Source organism: Podarcis erhardii (genome assembly GCF_964252035.2).
Source record: "Podarcis erhardii genome assembly, chromosome: 3".
In the NCBI taxonomy this organism is placed as follows: Eukaryota; Metazoa; Chordata; class Lepidosauria; order Squamata; family Lacertidae; genus Podarcis; species Podarcis erhardii.
Window position 1 is genome coordinate 108383049 of NC_138507.1, and position 21006 is coordinate 108404054.

Genomic DNA, 21006 nt, shown 5'->3' on the forward strand with positions numbered 1-21006 from the left:
GCCCCGCAGGCCAGATGGGCAGGTGGGCGGGGCCACCCATGCTGAATTCAATGAAGCCGCTATCTGAGCATGTGCAATGGCTGTCTCAAATAGACACATCTCAGCTTAGCCGCAGCTCCCGTTTTTGAATTGGATGGAACCTGGTTGGAAGGAAAAGTAATTAAACAGCAGTATTTCTCAAGAAACTACAGGCAACACACATATGTACTCTGCTTCAAATACCAGTGGTGGGAGTGTATGGGAGCCAGAGTAAACAGTGGTGCACACACAGCCTCTTTTTTCTTTTGAATCCAAAGAGAGTATGCTTTTAAAAATTTGGTGCCTGTTTCTGTTGCTGCGGAGGGAGGATGTGGTTGGTCAACAGTAGGGCTGGGTGATATATCGATATGTCATCCAAAACCGGTTTGGGAAGTTCATATCATGGTAACTGTTTCATAACATTTGACCTGGCAATATATTGCAGTTCACGACATGTGTGAGGGTTGGGCGATATCTGGTTCTCAACATGGCGATATATCACCACCAAAACATGGCGATATATTGGGGCAATGTCCTGGCAACGGCTACTACTTAGGGGCCTAAAACAGATAAATGACGGTATTATCAATCACCACATGGTCACTTTTCATCAGCAGACAATCCCACAGTTCTCTTGGAAAAGTTTACAAGGAGAGAACCTTGATGTCACATGCAATATGGCTGTGTCCATTTTCTTCTTACCTTATCCCAGTCCATTTTTTCCACATCAACAAAGATCCTCATGAGTTCAGGAATAGAGAGGGCAGGGTGGGTGTCATTCAGCTGGATGGCAACCTGTAAAATGGACATCTAAAGATGAATCTGTTTCCACTGGGAGTGGGGGGAGTCAACCAGAGCTAGCTTGGGGACTCTCTAGCTTCTCAAACATTTCTGTGAAATGTCGAGGGCTCCTCCACCCATCCCGAAGGCAAAAATCCGAGGTGTCCTTTGAAACGAAAGCTGCAATTATGTCTCGGCCCTCGTTTTTAAATATTCACCTTGTCAGGGAAGGTCTCGAAGCAGGTTCTCACGGGGTCGCGGCACCCGAATTTGGAGGACTTGAATCGCCGTATGATATCCTGGAGAGTGGCGGCGACCACAAAGTACTCTTGCTTCAAACGCAGCTCTTTCCCTTCAAAGAACTTTGGAAGGCAGAGAGAGAAGAATGGTCACTCCTGCAGCCACTGCCTACAAGCCTGCTATAGTAATAATAATAATGATATCCAACGCAAAAATGGTAAGACTAGTTGGTGAAGTGGTGGTTGCCATTGTTGTTTCGTGCTCTGTTTCACATGCCAAGCTAAGGCAAAACACGGTCAACACAAGGGACATACAGTGGTGCCCCGCAAGACGAATGCCTCGCAAGACGAAAAACTCGCTAGACAAAAGAGTTTTCCGTTTTTTGAGTCGTTCCACAAGACGAATTTCCCTATGGGCTTGCTTCGCAAGACGAAATGTCTTGCGAGTTTGTTTTCTTTTTCTTAAAGCCGCTAAGCCGCTAATAGCCACTAAGCCGCTAATAGCCGCTAAGCCGCTAATAGCCGTGCTTCGCAAGACGAAAAAACCGCAAGACGAAGAGACTTGCGGAACGGATTGATTTCGTCTTGCGAGGCACCACTGTAAAAACAAATTCTAATCAGCTTGCAGTTAACCAGGAGAGATTTTAATGCAACACAGAAGAGCCACTTACGTTATCATTTGGGTACAACACTCTGGAGATATTTTCTGCCAGGTTTCTATCCAGCACAGCCTGGATATAATCACCGACATTAACTAGGTAGAGAGAAGGAACACATCTCAGCGGAGCAGCCCACCACATAAAATGCAAAACTCTAGAATAATTGCATATTTTCTTGATAAAAGTCCCATGGCATCAGCAGCAGCCCTATTTGCCCAGCAAATAGCAATGGGGTGGGGGGGGTGGGGATTTTGTCTGTGCTATGGTGCAGGAAGGAAGGGTTAGATACTGCTGTCTGTTAACCCAATTCAGATGCACCCACCCCACCCCCACAGTTGCTATTTAACTAGGGTTGCCATATTTCAAACTGAAAATCCAGACAGTAAAGTTGTTGAGTTTATTTTGGCAAAGTTGTTAAGTTTTGGGGGCAAAATAGCCTAAACAAAATACCATTTTTGAGCTATTTTTATGGGAAAACAGAAAAAAACCAGCACTGCAGCCATATGTCCAGATGCCAGACTCAATCTCCAGTGTCTCCAGGCAGGCTGGGAAAGGCTCCTTTGTAAAATCCTGCTGCCTGCCAGTGTAGACAGTACTGAGCTAGACAGACCAATGAACTGCCATGGTCTAAGGCAGCTTCCTGTGTTCCCAGAAAAGAACCAAACCCCCAAGTTAAATGGGATGACATGTTTTATGTATAGTGCAGTTTGGCCCAAAGAACGCCCACTAAGGCTGCAATCCTACACAGTACCCACTTATCTAGGTGTAAGCCCCACTTAAACTCAGTGGGAGTTCCTGATTGGTAGACATGTTATAGGTTTGTGCTATAAATTAAATAATACTTGAGGCATTTCAAAGAATCATAGAATCGTAGAATTGGAAGGGACCCTGAGGGAATAAGCAGCTGTCCCTTAGGAGGATCGAACTTGCAACCTTGGTCTTATCAGCACCATGCTTTAGCCCACTGAGCTATCCAGGCTGATAGCTTTGTTTGTTTGGCTTGCACTCCTTACTTTCCTGAAAATGCCTGGCTGTAGGTAAGCACCAGGAAGAAGCAATGTCACCCAGCTTCTTGAACCAGACCACACAAAACCCCACAACATGATGAAAAGGGGGGGGGGGACTCCTCATCGCAACATGTGACTTGTGCGCTTTCCAAAAAGGAAAAGGGAACAAGATGGCACTTACACTCTTCAAGATTGAAATCGTTGGGTGCCTTGGCTGACCACAGCCTCATGGTGTTCACCGTATTGTTCCTGTATCCCGGAACAGGCGTATCGTAAGGCATGGCAAGTACAACCTAGTTTAAGGAGAAGGGATCCGGTGAAGGTGAGATAAAGCAGCAGACATCAAGTCTCTTGCAAAAAGCGTGTTTGGCACAACCTAGAGCGGAGCTGGGGGTAGTCTGTGGGCAAAAGCTGAGCCCACCAGGCCTCCTCATTTGGCTCAGGAGGCTGTTGTCCCTAAACTGCACCCACCTGATGTGATATGTGACGCCCGGGATGGGGCAGGTACTGGCATGGTTACCAAGCAACAGCTGGGAGCTTGAAACGAGCTGCCAACTGTTCCTTTGCTGGAGCAAAGTGTCTTCCCCTAGTCAATCAGCTGGTGTGTGGGGAGAAAGCCCCTTCCTGCAATGGCACCAAGCCATTTCTAGTGAGAGTGCCCCTCTGTTTCAGAAGAGATTTCAAGGCAATCCACTTGGGGTTGAAGGAGCAGCAAAGCCGCTCGCACTCAGCACCCTGTGGGCTGTTGGGAAAGTGCTGTGCATCAGGCATTGGCAGGTGGGTAGGGCAATGCAACTGTCAATCATCAGACATCACAATGACATTGGTGATTGGCAGGTAGGTCAATCACCTATGTACTACTGCAGGCATAGGCAAACTCGGCCCTCCAGATGTTTTGGGACTACAGTTCCCATCATCCCTGACCACTGGTCCTGTTAGCTGGGGATGATGGGAGTTGTAGTCCCAAAACACCTGGAGGGCCGAATCTGCCTATGCCTGTACTACTGCAATAGCTACAGAAAATTCACAATCCAAGGCTATACAGTCATATCTCGGGTTACAGATGCTTCAGGTTGTGTGTTTTCGGGTTGCGCACCACGCTGAACTTGGAAGTACTGGAACAGGTTACTTCTGGGTTTCAGTGCTTGCGCATGAGCAGAAGCTCTAAATTGTGCTTTATGCATGCGCAGAAGTGCCGAATTGCAACCCGCGTGTGTGCAGACACGGTGCTACGGGTTGCGAACGTGCCTCCCGCACGGATCACGTTCGCAACCTGAGCATCAACTGTATATCCTCCAAAACAGCCAGAAGCTGGCATTATTATTGAGTCACACTCTAACAAAGAATAATAGCTGGCCTAGCCAACTTCCCAGAGGAATGCCGCTGTTTAAACCAATTATATGCTTCCCAGCAACAAATGTGGAACACCAGAGACTCTGCGTATGTGGAAGTGATCAAAACATGGAAAGGGCAAGCTGGCAAGGCAGGCCCAAATATGGCCTGTAAAGGCAGCAACAGAAATTCATACATCGGATCTAAGCTTTAAAAAGCTCATGCCTTTAAGGTCCCACAGGATACCTAGCCTGCCAATCAGTTGGAGGTCAGGACAAGGAGGAATGGGGTGCTTTGTCTCTTTTTTAATGCATTATAGTTTCGTGTTGTATCCTATTTATTTATTTCCATTCCCAAAACTGTCTATATTGTAACTCACACTCAGTTTCTTAGCTTCAGAACATTACAGATAAATTTAGTTTGCATGCATTTTCACGACACTGTGATTTTTAAACTGTTATAAACCAACCTGTGTATGGGCATCAGAAGTGTGGGGAAAAAATACTGAGGGAGGGACAAAGAAAGAAAGCTATCTAAGCCTCTTGGTTTTGAAGGTTTTGCTGTTCTTGAACCAATTCCCGTTTATTGCCAGTGGAGCACTGACAGAAGAAATTCTTGGTGGATCAAGCCCCCTGTTTCTTTCTCCCCACGCAATGAATTTCTCTTCTCCTCTACCACATATGCTGTTGTTCAGTGAGTCAGGCACCAGGCCTAATTACGGCTCTTTCAAAACAAAAATGTGAGACTTCAATTGCAGATGAGTGCAAATGTGCTTCAGGGCTGCCTTCCCCGGCCTGGTGCCCTCCAGAAGTCTTGGACTACAATTCCCATCAGCCCCTGGTTGAGCAAGGCAGGCGTGTACTATTTGTGCGTCCTATTCGTTTCCCTGCTTCCTGTAGAAGAGCTCATTGTACCTGAGAACTTGCCATTTGAACCCTTTTGTTTCTAATCTGCATGACTTTTATTTACAAATTTACAGTGGTACCTCGGGTTACATACGCTTCAGGTTACATATGCTTCAGGTTACAGACTCCGCTAACCCAGAAATAGTGCTTCAGGTTAAGAATTTTGCTTCAGGATAAGAGAAGAAATCTTGCTCCGGCAGCACAGCAGCAGGAGGAGGCCCCATTAGCTAAAGTGGTGCTTCAGGTTAAGAACAGTTTCAGGTTAAGAACGGACCTCCGGAACGAATTAAGTACTTAACCCAAGGTACCACTGTATTTACTTATTTCATCACCCCATCAAGCTTCCTCTCATAGGGAGGAAAGCCTTATTATTGTGCATGCAACACACTGCAGTGAGGAAAGCTGTATAAATATTTGCTACTACAGTCAACGTCTCCAAACTTGACACCTCCACTTCATCATGGACGCACACCCATCTCCCTCATAGTTTAGACACTGAGGTCCACTTCCAAGGGCGGTTCCCTCATTGCAAGAAGTGAAGTTACAGGGAAACAGGGCTTTCTCGGTAGTGGCTCCCCCAGGTGGAACACTCTCCCATCAGATGTCAAACAATTATATGACCTTCTGCAGCCCTGTATCGTGATGTTTTTAACATCTGATGATACACTGTGTCCTGTATTATTCTGTTGCAAGCTGCGTAGAGTGGCTGGGACAACCCAGTCAAATGCGCAAAGCAGAAGTCATAAATTATTATAATATCATTCGTGGCATCCCCACAGGTAGGTTTCTACTGCTGTACCTGAGTATCAACCCATTTCACACCATCCGGAGTGTGGTCCACCCGGCCATAGAAGTGTACAGGAAGCATGTACTCTGGGCGGGCTTTTTCCCAAGGGTTGCCATAACGCAGCCAATCGTCGGCTTCTTCCACCTGAAAGAAGGAGAAATGGGATGTGAAACTTGCTTTCATTGCAGGTCATTTGACCAGCAATGCACTTTACACCCAGTAGAATCATAGCTCAGTGGTAGAGCACAGGCTTTGCATGCAAAAGATCCCAGGTTCGAATCTCTGTATCTTCAGTGACAAAGGATCTCAGTTAAAAGAACCAAAGGTATAAAGCCGCTGTCTATATTTATCTGTGATCTACCCAGTCGACTGCCTTTGATCTCTGTATGGGTACAGCCTCTTCCACTCCTTTGCGGTTATTGGCTGATTTTGTACTCTCCCACACCTGCAGAGTCCCTTCCAAAACGTCCTTGATGTTTGTGCCACAAGACCCCTCCTCAGGGAGGGCTGGGACACAGACACCTATTTTCTCTGCCTCTCAAAACACTTGGGTAGGCCTCACCCTAAGCGATAAAGCATCTTTCACCGTCCCAAGCGTGGTGATCTCTAGGAACGATGGAGGCAATGGCAGCACCCCAAAAGGAACGAGAATTCTCTCACCAACGCACCTGCCAGCCATTGACGATTTTCTGGTTGAAAATGCCAAATTCGTAGCGGATTCCGTAACCGTAGGCTGCGAGCCCTAGCGTCGCCATAGAGTCCAGAAAGCAAGCTAAAAGAGGAAGGGCCCAAACTATTTCATTAGTAGACAGAAGCAAATGTCCAGGAAAGTCAATCTACCATTGCCACTCACTGGGACTCATGTTTAAGACATTATTATTATTATTATTATTTTTAAAATTTGTACACTACCCTCTACCCGTAGATCTGTGGGTGGTTCGCAACATAAAAATGCAACATAAAAAACACAGAATGCCTAATAAAAATAAAAACAGAAACAAACCAAGACCTAGCACAGTACAAAGCCAAAGAAGTGGTGGCGGTTGGTGCAGGTATACTTTTCCTTTATTTAAACACATTTATATCCCATCTTTCTTCCAGTGAGTTCAAGGTGGCGTGCTTGGTCCCCTTCCACCCCATTTTATCGCCACAACAACCCTGTGAGGTAGGTTAGGCTGAGAGACTGCGACTGGCCTAAGGCCATCCAGTGAGCATTCTTGGCTAAGCAGGGATTTGAACTCAGTCCAACACTCTAACCACTACACCACACTGTAGACAGCGAGGCATTCCCAGGCCCACCCAGAAAGGGCTCACCTGCCAGACGCCCCAGTCCTCCATTGCCCAGGCCAGCGTCTTCCTCAATCTCCTCCAGTTCTTCCAAGTCCAACCCAAGCTATTGTGAAAAGCAGAAACAGCAATGAAAACACTCCATTGAATTCAATAGGACTTACTTCTGAGTAAGGTTGGTGGGAAGAAAGTATCCAGCTCAGCAGATTGGGGGGGGGGGAAATGGGGTCTCCATTCAGTTCCGTTGTTACCTCTACATCTTTGTCAGTGGTAGCCACCCATGGCTGGAGAATCAATGGTTTATCTCCATCACTCTTGCCAACATGTGCATCTGGACTTGAAACTTGTTTTTATACATGCATCTCAACCACCTTATTCCCCAACAAGGAGAACTGTGGCTTCAGGAGCAATTCTGATTTGGGAAGTGTGTGTGTGTGTGTGTGTGCGCGCGCGTGCGCGTGCATGCGTGCGTGCTAACCCAGCTCCCATAGCTTCTCTGATCAGAATCGGAACCCAATGCCGTTGGTTTTAACTGAAAACAGAAATGTCAGGAGTTCCGATCAGAGATAAATCTGAGCTTCAAAGCCAACTGACTTGGTAATTGTCCAAGCAAAGCAAGTCTCTCTCTCTCTCTCTCTCCTGCTCCTCCACACTCCCTCCAAAGCTTTCATCATATTCCAGACTCTGATAATAAGGTAACTGCCCAGGGAACAAAACACATTGATAGCTCTGCCAAAAGGAATGGAATCCTTGAGTCATGCTCCTTTTAGCAATAAACATTCAGAGCAATGCCATGGGGGCTAAGAGCGAAACTTAAGTAGGCCGTAAAAATTAATGGGCTCTCTATTATTGTAGTTTGGGCTCAGGTGCCAAAAAAGGAATAGATTCAGCATATTTTGGAAGAAGAAACTTATTAAAAACAAAGAAAGGGAAGAGCAGGAGTAGAGAAATGGTGCATCTCCACAGTGATGTAAAGCCAACCATGGTTTGCCCAGCAGAATCACAGATCATTGTGATGTCTGAACCAATACCATCTGGCAAACCATGGTTTGCAAATGACTATAAAAACAGACTCTGAAACCACAATCTTAGGCTAGTTTACCAGCCAGCTGTTTTTGGACTACAACTATCATCATCCCTAGCTAGCAAGACCAGTAGCAAAGGATGATGGGAACTGTAGTCCTAAAAAAAGAGATGGAGACCCAAGTTTGGGAAACACTGATCTATCGGATGTGATTGCCAGTGACAATTCCACGGCTCCCATTAGCAACTTGTTCCATTGCCTAGTTTTCCTCAGAATCTGAAAGCTTTCAGACTAAATTGACCCTGCTACAACGTGGGATTCCCCTAGAGAGAGTGCTACAATTTTTGCATCAGAAAAAGGACAGGACTGATGATGAATGCACAAAAAGGATCAGCCCCCAAAGGGGGGATGGACATACCTGGTAAATGGCTTCATCACAGCCATTCTGCAGACCCAAATTCACCATTGTGTTCTGAAGGGTCCGTCCCATGTAGAATTCCAAAGACAGGTAGTAAATGCGCTAGGAAAGAAGTGAGAAAGAAAAGCTGGATTTTATATTTTACCAAGCTCACACCAGCAAACATAGTTTTCTTCCTCGATAATCATCATCATCATCATCAATTTATTTGTTTTTAATACCCTGCCCTCCCCAGCCAAGACTGGGCTCAGGGCAGCTAACACCAAATATAAAACAAATTGATTGAAATACAACTTAAAAACAAGATTAAAATACAAAACATTAAAATGCAGCCTCATTTCAGCAGAAACTCAAAAACTTTTGGGGGGATAAAAACGTCGTCTTCACCAAGGCTAACCATCCAAACTGGTCCTACGTGGGCCAGAAAAGAGCCAGGGAAGTCCCCAAGTAGGAGTTCTGTCACAGAAGGAAAAAGGGAAAAAGAGAAAGTGGGAGGGGATCAACTCTGTCTTACAGGCCCAGCGGAAAGAAATCAGATCCTGCAGGGCCCTGGTCTCATGAGAGAGGGCGTTCCACCAGGCAGGAGCCAGTGTTGAAAAGGCCCTGGCTCTAGTTGAGGCTAATCTGACCTTCTTAGGGCCCGGGACCACTAGGGTGTTGCTGTTTATGGACCTTAAGCTCCTCCATGGGGCATACTGGGAGAGGCGGCCCCGTAGGTACGAGGGTCCTAGGCTGATTTGTCATCTCAACAACCCTGTGAGGTGAGGTAGCTTAGAGTGAACAGCCTAAGGTCAGCTAGGGAGCTTCATCGCTCTTAATAGGGGTCTTCTCAATCCTAGTCCAACACTTTAACCACACCTCACCTGCTTCTAGACTAGAGTAATGGTGACAGTGACAATGAATTCTGGCGGGCACTGCAAGGCCGCTGTGTCTGAACATTTCCATAAAAGCACCAAAAACACATGGAATTGGGGCGCAGATTTCAGCATCCTGGGCCATCTTCTTTTTCCTTTTTTTAAAAGCAAGTTTCTAGGCCTTACAAATGCAAAATTAGGCTTGACAACAGGAAGAATGTAAAGCAAAATTCGAGAGGATAAAATAATGTTTCCAAGAGCTTTCTGGGGCAAAGGCCAGAGCTCATTTGCAGAAGACCTGATTTGCATGCAGAAGGTCTCAGGTAGGGCCGGGAATGTCCCCTGCGTGAAATCTAGGAGACATCCTGTTATCAGGATGTCAACACTCCTCAGCTGCCATAGATGGACCAAGAGTGTGACTTGGTATAAACATCTTCCTATCCTCCTAGCTCTGAATGCCCAGCACGGCTGCCTTGATCAGCACTCCCTGTGTTTAGAAAGAACAAAGCAAATGACAAAACACAAAGGGATCTCCGAGAGGCTTAGTAATCAAGGACTGTTGGACTAGGAATGACGAGAGACAAGTTTAAATCCACACAACCGCCTTAAGGCTCTGTGGGTGACCTTGAGCCCGTCACTCTCTTTTGCAAAACCTAGTTCATAAAATTGTTGTGTGAAATCAAATGGTGTGTATGTTAGTGTGAAGTATGCACACTGCCCTAACCTTCTTTGAGAAAAGACAGGTTAAAAATGTAGTAACAAAACCTGCACAACTTTATTTTTTTGTAAACACACTGCCCTGGATCAGGGTTGAGTGGTTGTTTTTTCCACACTGACTGGCAATGTGTCCCAGATGGCAAAGTATAACTGACAGGGTAATCCAGAGGTCAGAAAAAGGAGGTAAGCTGGCAGCTCTAACATGGATCTTTCCAGGTGGGAATCACTGGCAAAGAAGTTGCCTGAACTCCAGGTTTTCATCTGTAAGGCTTGTCTTAACACCAAAGTCTGAGTACACAAGTTTAACACACACACACACACACACACACACACACACGGGGGGGGGGGGGAGCAGGAAAACATGAAAACAGTACTCATCACATTGCAACCTGTGACAATTCTCTTTCCCTTGGCAATATATCTGGCAGCCTCCTCTTTAGAAAGGGGAAGGGGCCGCAGCTCTGTGGCAGAACATCTGCTTTGCATGCATCTGCTTTGACCCCCAGCACTTCCAGGTATGGCTGGGAGAGAACCCTGCCTGAAATCCCGGAGAGACCCTGCCAGTCAGTGTGGACAGCATTGAGCTAGATGGACCAATGGGGCTGATTCAGTAAAAGGCAGCTATTCTTATGTTGCTACCACCAGAAGGTACCGTTTCATGGGAGGGAGATTGGCCCTAAGGATCAGAATAGTCAGTTGTGGAAAAAACTTCGAGAATTGGTGTTTCTAGTACTTAAGAGTTCTGACAGCCTTGTTCGCTCATTTTAATGGATCTTATTTTAGGAGAGTCCTTGGAGGATGAGGATATAAGTGACTAAGCAGAAATCCCTCTTTGGGGAAGGGAAATCAATGGAATTAAGCAATTCTGAAATATTTATTACCTCTCAGTCTTGCTTTCAGCCAAGACGAATGGTGGAGGAAGGGGGAGACACACAGAAAGAACTAGGAAGGAGCCTGAGAGTGAAAATCGCTTTCTGTTGCTCACTCACTGTCATACTTTTTGATTACCTTGTATGACATGTCAGTGTTTGGTCAAGTTACACTAGCAATTACCTGGCACCAAAAGCAATGGCAGTGTTGGCTCACATTGTTTATCCTGCACTTGGGTCTGGTCTCTTGCTCCATGCATGCTCCCATTTCCAAGAGCGAAGGCTGCAATCCTATACACACACTTCCCTGTAAGTAAGATTCACCGAACATAGCCGGACCTCTGAGTAAACATGCATAGAATTGTGGTTCAGGGTCCCGACTGTTAGGCAATAGTTTTACCATGCCATGAAGAATGAAGGCCTATCAGTAGCTATTAGTCATGACCACTAAATGGAAGCATCACACCCTTCTTGTGAGCATCTCATAGGCATTACTGGATCAAGTACAGCTAGAAATAAGATGCTGGACAGAATCTTGCTTTGATTCAGCAGGGCTCTTCTTAGTTCTTAAGCGTTTCTTTTACATGCCCAGCTTGCAAGAGTGATGTTTGCACACGTCTTTGCCGTGAGGCATGCTGATCACCCTTGCAATTTGTACGAAGTAAGTAACAACCACCCCAGCAGTGCTGGCCGGGGCTGATGGGAGTTGTAGTTCAAAGCAACTGGAGGAAAGGCTGTCCTGGAGCACCACTGGCAGTCAGTGCCTGTCTCTGTATACGGAGGAAACAGTGGGCAAGTACGTAAGCTAGATAGTCCAAATCACACAAATATACTCTGATGAAAATCCTACTGCAAGGTTTATTTGGATACCGTTGCTGATAAACTATTGGGCGGCAGAGATAGTAGCAAATGGCACATTTCTCCCTTGCAGCCTAGGCACCGCCATCGTAAAATCAATCAGTCAATCATGATGTTGGTAGAGCTCTGAGACTCTTAATCTCAGGGTCAAGGGTTCAAGCCCCACATTGGGCAAGAAGATTCTATGGATTGCAGGGAGAGTTGGACTAGAAGATCCTCTGCAATTCTATTGTGATGGCCATGTTTGTTGCCCCCTTTGTACCCTGAGCAGCAGCAGACCAAGTCTGAAGTAATGGGAGACTCCAGACACAAAAGAGGATATAGAACTATTACCGAGAGGTCTGGTTTGTCTCAGGTCAGGAAATGAGTACACTGCCCAGCGCCAAAGTGGATGCATTAAAGTTTTGCACCATGTAGGTCTCTTTAAGAAACTGCAGCATAAGTTGCTTTTTTAAAAAATTAATGACCACAGAACCCACGCTCCACTAGTTCTGCAGCAATGCTTATGATTTTAATAGGACTGTTCCGAAGGAAATGGATTGTGGGTTCTTCCCTATCAGAACATAAGAGAAGCCCTGTTTAGCTCAGCACAAAGCATCAGCTAGTAGGAACGTCCTGTTCCCCTGCAGAGGACAATCAGGTCCCTCCAGAAAGCCCCCAAGTGGAGCGTAGGGTCCAGAGAGAACATCCAAACAACATTGCAAGGGGGCAAAAAAATGTCTTCTATCAGAACAAAATGCACAGATAACAGCAAAGGTTGCTAGGTTCATAGCAGGGGCAATCAGAATAAGGGCCACTAACTGACGGCTGATTCAGGACTTTAAATTGTGCTCTTATATCAAAATGTTGCTATGGCCATTGGCTAATGCAAATAAAGTTTTATCTTATCTATCTTGCAAGGGGGCAACTTGCCCTCTTGCTCCAAGCTTGGAATTTGGCCCCATGTTCCCCAAAATCTTCACCATTGCTGAAGCATCGACAGAGGAATGTGGATCTGGCAGGGTGGCCAACAACCTCTTGAATTCCTAATGCACAACACAGTAGTGAGGGTTTTTCCATGGCTTTTAAAGATGAACTGGGGCCTGAACTTCATGCTTCTGCCCCCCTGCCATGATCCTGTCTGTCACGATTGGCACAAACTGGCAGCTGACAGTTGCAGTCCAAGGGATTGGACTAGACAATTCTATGAACTAATGCAACAAGCATGTTACAACAGAACAAGCCTTTGCTCACACTAGTGTGTGCCTGAATGTGTACATTTACTTTCCCCCAAAGCACTTTTGCGATTTTTGAGAAAGGCCTGGCATTGCAACAATACAGATGCCACCTTGTACAGTACTTAAATAAAGGTCCGGGGAGCTGGAAGAGTGTTTGATTGCAAAGCTGATGGAAGCCAAGAGAGGCAAACCTCATTGTCCAAGGTGAAAGAGCTGAGTGAAAGAATAGAAAGGTGAAGATGAGTCATCCTTCACTTGAAAAGACAGGTTTGGAGGAACAGCAGGAACAAAAGGCTTGTTCTTGCTCCAGTGATCTTGAATCAGGCTTTGTAGTTGATCTAAGTGGCAGTCCGTTCCATTTAAAAACAAAATATTGTTAACCCACTTTATTCTGTTAACTGTCTCGAGGCAGATTATCACAGGCTGTGTGATTATCCTCACCTACAGGGCCTGTATCTTTGAGCCATCAAATGCCTGGGTATGCTTTTAAATTCCTCGTGGATGTTAGTAACAGGGGAGACAGGTGCACCTCACCAAGGAGGGCATTCCACAAATAGGCAACCACCACCAAGAAGGCACTGTTATGGGTCATGTATTCAGAGGGCCTCTCCTGCTGACTGTAGTGTCTGAGATGGCTGATCCTGAGGAAGGCCCTCTTTTGAGAGATCAAGACATAGGCCCTGTGGTTGCTAGGCAGCAAACCAAGAATTTCCAGCAGACTGTGTGACTTATGAAACCACGGGTTCCTCATCCAGTCTCAAGGCTGATAGGGCTCTCCCTGCCCTTTCATTTCTCCCCAAAATAATCGCCTTGGACTGTTCTCCTCCCTTCCCGTCCTTTTCCAACCACCTTCCCTCTCCCCTAGCGACCGTTTCCTAGCACTGGTTGCCATGAGTCTCCTTCTCTTCTTTCCAACATGCCCTCCTCCTGTTGTTCCATCTTGCCGTAAATGCAACATACAGACCAAGAATGTTGGTGGGAGGGTGACTGGACCAAAAAATAGTGGGGGAAGAATCCTCTGCTGATATATACAGGCTGCTGTGACCTAGTTTGGCTCAAGGGCCCCAGGGAAGGCTGGGTGATGCAGTGAATCACTCTAAGAATAGGGTAACATCTGGAAGAGCAGAGCCACACCCAAGAGATCAAAGCCAAGATCTATAGAGAAGAGTGAAGGGAGGTTCTCCCCAATCACAACGGACAAGGTAGAGCACAATCCGTCAGGACCCTGGACAGCAAGTTCTAGTTGGAACACACCTAAGGAGAGCTGTTGTCTTAGCGGCATGTTGAGGGCTTCTGAAGGTTGTTGGCTGATCCGGATCTACTGTTAATTCCATTCCCTCTGAGGAGCTCTCTGTTAAAGGGACACTTGCCTGGTTGTGCAGCATCTGGTTCCTATAGCATGGATGCAGTGAGGGCTACATTGGGGCATGCCCTCTGAGTCTGAGAAGTTGGGCAAAGCCACACCCTCTGGCCTTGAAAGTCCTGGAGCACGGGACAACCATTCTCCAAGACAATGTCTCCTCCCTTTCTGAGGTTAGCTCAGATTCAGGAGAAGATTCAGGCCAGTAACCATGACACAGACTAAGCATAATTGAATCTTCACAGTATTAACACTCCAACTTATCCTGCTCCCCCATTAGGTTTCTACTGGTTGGAGGAGGCACCCAGGTCCTTCAGAGGTCCTAGCACAGGGGTCAGCAACCTTTTTCAGCCGTGGGCCAGTCCACCATCCCTCAGACCTTTGGGGGGCCAGGTTATGTTTTTTTTTTGGGGGGGGGGTAATGAATGAATTCCTATGCCCCACAAATAACCCAGAGATGCATTATAAATAAAAGCACACATTCTACTCATGTAAAAACACCAGGCAGGCCCCACAAATAACCCAGAGATGCATTTTAAATAAAAGCACACATTCTACTCATGTAAAAACACACTGGTTCCCAGACTGTCCACGGGCAGGATTGAGAAGGCAATTGGGCCGCATCCAGCCCCCGGGCCTTAGGTTGCCTCCCCTGTCCTAGCGCATCGTACAGCTTTCAAACCCTTCTATTAGGCTCTCTCCTAAATCTAAACTTGCTTCCTCATAAAAGGAAGCTCATGGCATCATCACCCACAGGGAGGAAGAGAGCAAAGTTCCCGAATGGCTCTTTCCTTCCAGAAAAGTCCAGCTGCAGGAGATTTAACAAAAAGAAGGGTATTTGGTTGCTACTTTATGTAACAAAGCCAGACCGGTTTGGCAGGATAGACCACTTAAGCCAAGGGTGGAGAAACTGTGGCCTGCCAGAGGTTGTTGTTGCTGGACTACAGCTCCCATAACCCCTGACCACTGGCCATGCTGTCTGGAGCTCATGGGAATTGGAGTCCAACAACAAATGGCGGGCCACAGGTTGCCCATCCCTAATTTTAAGTAGTCCTTCCATGGTCCAGACCCTCACCCTACCACAGAGAGCTAGACAAGATCTCTCTTGGAAACTTTCCAGATCATTTTTCTTTTAATGGATTGGTTTTTATTATTCTGAAAACTATGGGGCTTTCTTCTTCCTCACACATTTGCTGTATGTTTCCCTGCACTCTGACACTTCTACAGAACTTTTTGGAAAAAGAATGCGGTTGGACACCCTTTCTTCACTTCTTTTCCTGGCAATACTCCCGTGAGAGGAATGGTGAAGCATATTTGTTCCCTTGAGATAACCAGTTGCCAGCTCCAAAAATATTAATAGCACTGTTCTGCTGAATCCATGTAGATAATGTTAAGTGCCTCTCTAACATTTGCATAAAGGAGAAAAATGGGTTTACTTTTAGCAGACTCTCATCTACTTGGAAAATTGCAGGAGGAATCGTTCCTGAAAATAGGCATCACAGCCTTCCACATTTCTTGACAACCCCCCCCCCCCGGCAACATAACTCTTTTCCATTTGATAGTTAAATGAACAACTTGAGTCAGGAATGAGTAATCTGTGGCCCTCCAGAGGTTATTGCACTACAAAGCCCATCATCCCCAAGCAATGATTCTGCTATCTATGGCTGATGGAATAGTGTCCAAGAGCAGCTGGGGGGACACAGGTTCTAGATTCATAGAATCATAGAATTGTAGAGTTGGAAGGGACCGTGAGGGTCATCTAGTCCAACCCCCTGCAATGCAGGAATCTCAACTAAAGCATCCATGATGGATGGCTTCCCCCAAAGAATGGACTCCCAATGACACATAAAAAGGTAAAGGTAAAGGTACCCCTGCACGTACGGGCCAGTTGTGTCCGACTCTAGGATTGCGTGCTCATCTCGCTCTAGAGGCCGGGAGCCAGCGCCATCCAAAGACACTTCCGGGTCACGTGGCCAGCGTGACGAAGCTGCAGCTGGCGAACCAGCACCAGCGCAGCACACGGAAACGCCATTTACCTTCCCGCTATAAAGCGGTACCTATTTATCTACTTGCACTTAAGAGTGCTTTCGAACCGCTAGGTGGGCAGGAGCTGGGACCGAAAGATGGGAGCTCACCCCGCGGCGGGGATTCGAACCGCCGACCATACGATCGGCAAGTCCTAGGCACTGAGGTTTTACCCACAGCGCCACCCGCATCCCTTAATGACACATAAGTATACACATTTTAAAACTATCTGTTCCTTGCTAAAGGGGAGATTGCACATGCATGTTTCATCACTTTATTATTTAAATAAAATCAAATTATTCATCCCCAAGATGATTATAATGTCAAGAGGTGACTTGCGTATGGTGGTGTGAGTATCAGACCAGGGCTGCAGAGACCTTGGTTCAAATCTCCACTCAGCCATGAAGCTCATTAGGTGACCTTGGGCTAGTCTTGCAATCTTCCGCATTAGCAAAGTCATTTGCATGACACAGACGGAGTCCAGAAGGCAAAAAGATCTTGGCAATACTTCACTGAGCAAAACTGAACAAACACATCGTGTAATTTGAGAAGTAAACAAAGAGGTTTTTGTCTTTCTTCAGACCTTGTACACAGCAAGGAGACATTTAACCAACCACACAGAGGGAAAAACTTCCTCAAAACTGCAGTGGCTCTTTGCCTCAAAACAACCTTATAGAGCCAATTAGCCCGAGAGTGGCCCGTTGATACCAAGTGATATTAAGCCTCAGTATAATACTTTCAAAAAGTACCAGGCAGTTGTAAACACCATCTATATTAGCAATCTAAAAACAACTGCAGAACACAAGGATTTTTAACTTTTTAAACAAGTGTTTCCTGCTACAGGAAATGCATCTGTTTGGTCACCGTGAGGAGCAGGATGCAGGATTAGACAGAATTTGTACCTGTTCCAGCAGAGCTCGCCTTCTGTTTTTATAAAAAGACAGCTGCATAATGGGACCTAAACTGGTGTAAATCTTTATTGGCGGGGGGGGGGGGGGGTGAGTAAAGAGGGAACAATGGTACAGGATTTGAAGGTGCATTCTACAGTAAACACCCAGTTAACACAGGAAACCTAGGCCCCAGAGAACTGCAATTCCCAAAGTAGTTTGACAGTCAATCTCTCTTCCCAATGAGTTCTGGGAACTGTAGTTCCTAGCAACTCTCAGCACCCTTAACAAACCACCCTTCCCGGGATTCTTTGGAGGAAGCCATGACTCTATCAAGTGGCATGATGCTGCTTTAAATGCAGATGGGGCCTAATTTGTCCTGCTGGGCACTACTAACACGGCCAGGGCCGGTGCACATTCTCCAATGGGCACCTCAGCACAAGTGGGGATTCCCTCATGAGGGCAGGCAAACCCTCTCCTCCTCCTATTTATTTTTCTGGGTGCATGGGACAGTTGGGGCCTACCTGAGGAAAAGTTTGGCACTATGGTATTACAGCAGGGCATTGTGGGCAGACATCAGCAGGGCAGACATCAGAGGAGCACCAGAAAAGGGGCAGGTTCCTCAGGAGTTGCCCAAGAATGCCGTCTGCTGACATTGTCCCTGGCCACGGCGTTATACAGAAACAGGGCTGGCCCTACCATTAGGGAGGCAAGGTACCACCCAGGGCTGTCTTACCCATAGGCGCTAGGGGTGTGGGGCACCCGGGCGCCGGGCTCTCAGGGGCGCCAGGCCAAGAGTCCGGGGCTGAGATTTGGAGTCTGGGGATTGGGAAGAGCTGACAGCTGCTGCCGAGCGGAGCAGAGCCCACCGGAGCGCCACAGCTCTTCTGCCTCGGGCGAGCGAAGCACTGAGGCAGCCGGTCGGGTGCTTGGGATTGGCGGGCCGTCGAGAGGCCCGCGCACCACATGCTGCTCACACGAGGCGCCTGGCTTTGCTTAGCAGCCGCCTCGGGCTCGACTGTTGTTGCGCTGGGCTCTGCTTGCCCACCCCTCCCCAGGCGCCTGGCCCAGCCTTGCTCTACTGCCGCCAGCACCTTGGGGTTCCTCTGTTGCTGCTGCCATGCATGCGTTGCCGGCCCGCCTTAAAAAAAGGTCAACAACTCTGGGCAACCGGGGGGCGCGCCAGGCAGACCTTTGCACCCTGGCGCCGAAAATGCTTAAGATGGCCCTGGTACCACCTCAAGCAGCAGCTGACTCCAACTGTTTCTCTTGAACATCCCAAGCAATCTGCTCTGGTGTTGCATAGCCTCTCATGGGGGCCCTTAGTTGCCCTGCTGCCTCACATAAGGTGTAGCAAGCTACCCTCCCCCAATGTTATTATATTTATATTTATATTCCACATTTGCCCTATGGAGCTCATGCATGGTTCTACCGCTTTCCATTTTATCCTCCCAACAACCCTGGGAGGTAGGGCGAGGCTGAGAAACAGTGACTGACTCAAGGACGCTCAGCGAGCTTCATGACTGAGTGGGGACTTGAACCTTGATCTTCCAGGTCCCAGTCATTCAGCTACCAGTCCTGTCCAGGTTTGGTATGTGGCTTGGAGAGGAGTCGCCATCTTGTCCTTTGCCTCAGGCAGCAAAACGTTTTGTGTATGAACCAAGTGTGCACTTTGGAGTACAGCCAGACATTCCCTCCAGGGTGCGCATCGTAGAGGAAGATTAACAGGCAGCAAGTACGAAACTAATTTGCCATTCCTGATCAGCTCAACAAGGACCCCCTGAAAAGCTAGGACCATAGGAAGCTGCCTTACACTGAACCAGAGCTTGGGTCAGTCAAGCTCAGTATTGCTTACACCAGCTGGCAGCAGCAATGCCAGGATTTCAGGCAGGAATTTATCCCTAATCCCTACTTGGGGATTGAATGTGGGAACTTCTGCCTGCAAATGTAGATGCTCTACCATAGAGCTATGGCTCTGCCGGTGAAATCCAGTGTTTTTCTAGAATGCAGTTCGAAAACCTCCCAGCCGTGAATTCCAGATTATTTCAACTGACAAATATGGCCTCTTTCTGCAAGGGTAGAGCTACCATGACGACTTCAGTTTTTGCAGTGCTGTTTAGGTCTGCCAGATGGTATCCAATGGCACAAATAGGAAATTGATCCAGGACACCCAGGGACCAGGCTGTCATAGGTCCTTTGTATACCTCAGACGAAAGGATTCATCCATCCGTTTGTTGTTTTATTCTCTGTTGTGCGAAAACAACAACGATGGCCTGAATTGCTCAACTCAAAAGAACTCCATGCAAGGTAGCAGATCTAAGACAATTTTTTCACTGTAGACTTTGTGATCCATATATGTCAGACAGATTTCAAGCACAGCATAGAAACCTCCCCTATACGGAGTCCATCTAACTCAGCTTTGTATGCCGAATGGCAGGAACTCTCTCCCAGCCATTCCCGGAGATGAAGGCAAATGAGACCTTCTGCATACAGAGAGATGCTCTGCCACTGAGCCACAGAGACTGATAATGGTACCAAATTATGTTTCTAAAGCTGCAACCCTAGCCCCACTTACCTGGGAGTAAGTCCCATTTAATTCTCCTCTCTCCTGGAGAGATGGCTAGGACTGCACTGTTACTCAGGAGTTTTGTCAACCTTTGAACCGGCCTGTGGAAAGCAGTTCAGTCAGCACCCATTTGCAGATGATCAAATACAGCAGTTCGGGAACCTTTTTGCACCCAGAGGGCCAGATTCCCTTCTGGGCAACCTCCCAGGGGCCACATTTAAGTGGTGGGCAGAGGGGGAGAAACGGGCAGGGCAACAAATATTTCCCCTCCTCTTTGTACAGCCGGTTGTTTTCTACACAAAGAGTTACCAACCTACCTTTTTGGACCAGTGGGCATATTTTAAGAGAGTGCTGTGGGTACCTCCCACAAAATGGCTGGCATGGGGGAATGACATAATACAAAATGGCTGCTATGGGGGCATGGCATATTACAAAATGGCTGCCATGTCCTGCTAGTCCCAATTGTGGAAATCAATCTTTCACACAAAGATGCTGGTGCTATCTAACAACAGAGAGAATTCCTAAGGACTAGGAAAAATATACAAGGTGATACATCTCTCCCTCAGATCTCTCTCTGTCTCTCTCATGCACACACATACTCAGGGATACCAAGAGGGTTTTCTGGGCCCATGTGGATTGAGCTCTCTGCCCCACTTGCAAAATCTGCATATGCTTCCTGACATGCAAAGTTGTTTCCTCTTTTACAAGTGGAGGGTGCAAAAATAAATCAGTGTCCACGTGTGTAAAACGCCTGCAAAGAATGTGAACAGGTGCAGCTTTCTTCACCATGGCATTTCCATACTAGAAAAGGCCTAGCCTGTTGAATTTCTGTCTGCCACACAGCCGTTAAAGGCACAAGACCTCTGTTTTACCCCTAAAGCAAAGCCTAGCCAGCGGCTGCAATCCTATACCCACTTTCCTGGGGTCATTTCATATACAGTAAATCACTTAGAAAGGTGCCTGCACCTTTTGCTTCATAACTTTTTTTCTAGGAACACTAGAGACTTACTTTTAAAAAAGAGAGAGAAAGAAAGCATTTAGCCTGGGGACCCTGGCTGAGGGTGCCCATGAAAGACTCACTTGTGCCAGGTTGGTGGCCCCTGTTCTATCCCCCCTCTCTTACCCATTCCATTATCCTCTATCCGGGCACACAAGAGGCATTATCAGAGTTCAATGATAAATCCCAGCCAGGAGGGT

At 47.0% G+C, this 21006-nt stretch overlaps 1 protein-coding gene across 3 annotated transcripts in view; it reads right to left on the bottom strand.

Annotated features, from left to right (window-relative positions):
- The window catches only part of PYGB (glycogen phosphorylase B), a 42186-nt gene that overhangs the window by 13440 nt on the left and 7740 nt on the right, over window positions 1–21006 (bottom strand). For 2 of the 3 annotated variants that reach the window (XR_014154540.1, XM_081854625.1), the window contains exons 2-9: window positions 8457–8558; window positions 7042–7120; window positions 6396–6499; window positions 5740–5871; window positions 2885–2996; window positions 1709–1791; window positions 1017–1160; window positions 721–813 (exon numbers count right to left, since the gene is read on the bottom strand). Coding sequence is in view for 2 of the 3 variants with exons in the window: in XM_081854625.1 (XP_081710751.1) it covers window positions 721–813; window positions 1017–1160; window positions 1709–1791; window positions 2885–2996; window positions 5740–5871; window positions 6396–6499; window positions 7042–7120; window positions 8457–8558 (849 nt within the window). In the remaining variant the exon portion in view is untranslated. Of the gene's footprint in view, window positions 1–720; window positions 814–1016; window positions 1161–1708; window positions 1792–2884; window positions 2997–5739; window positions 5872–6395; window positions 6500–7041; window positions 7121–7265; window positions 7406–8456; window positions 8559–21006 lie in introns of those variants that run through there. The other variant, XM_081854626.1, reaches the window with a different exon arrangement.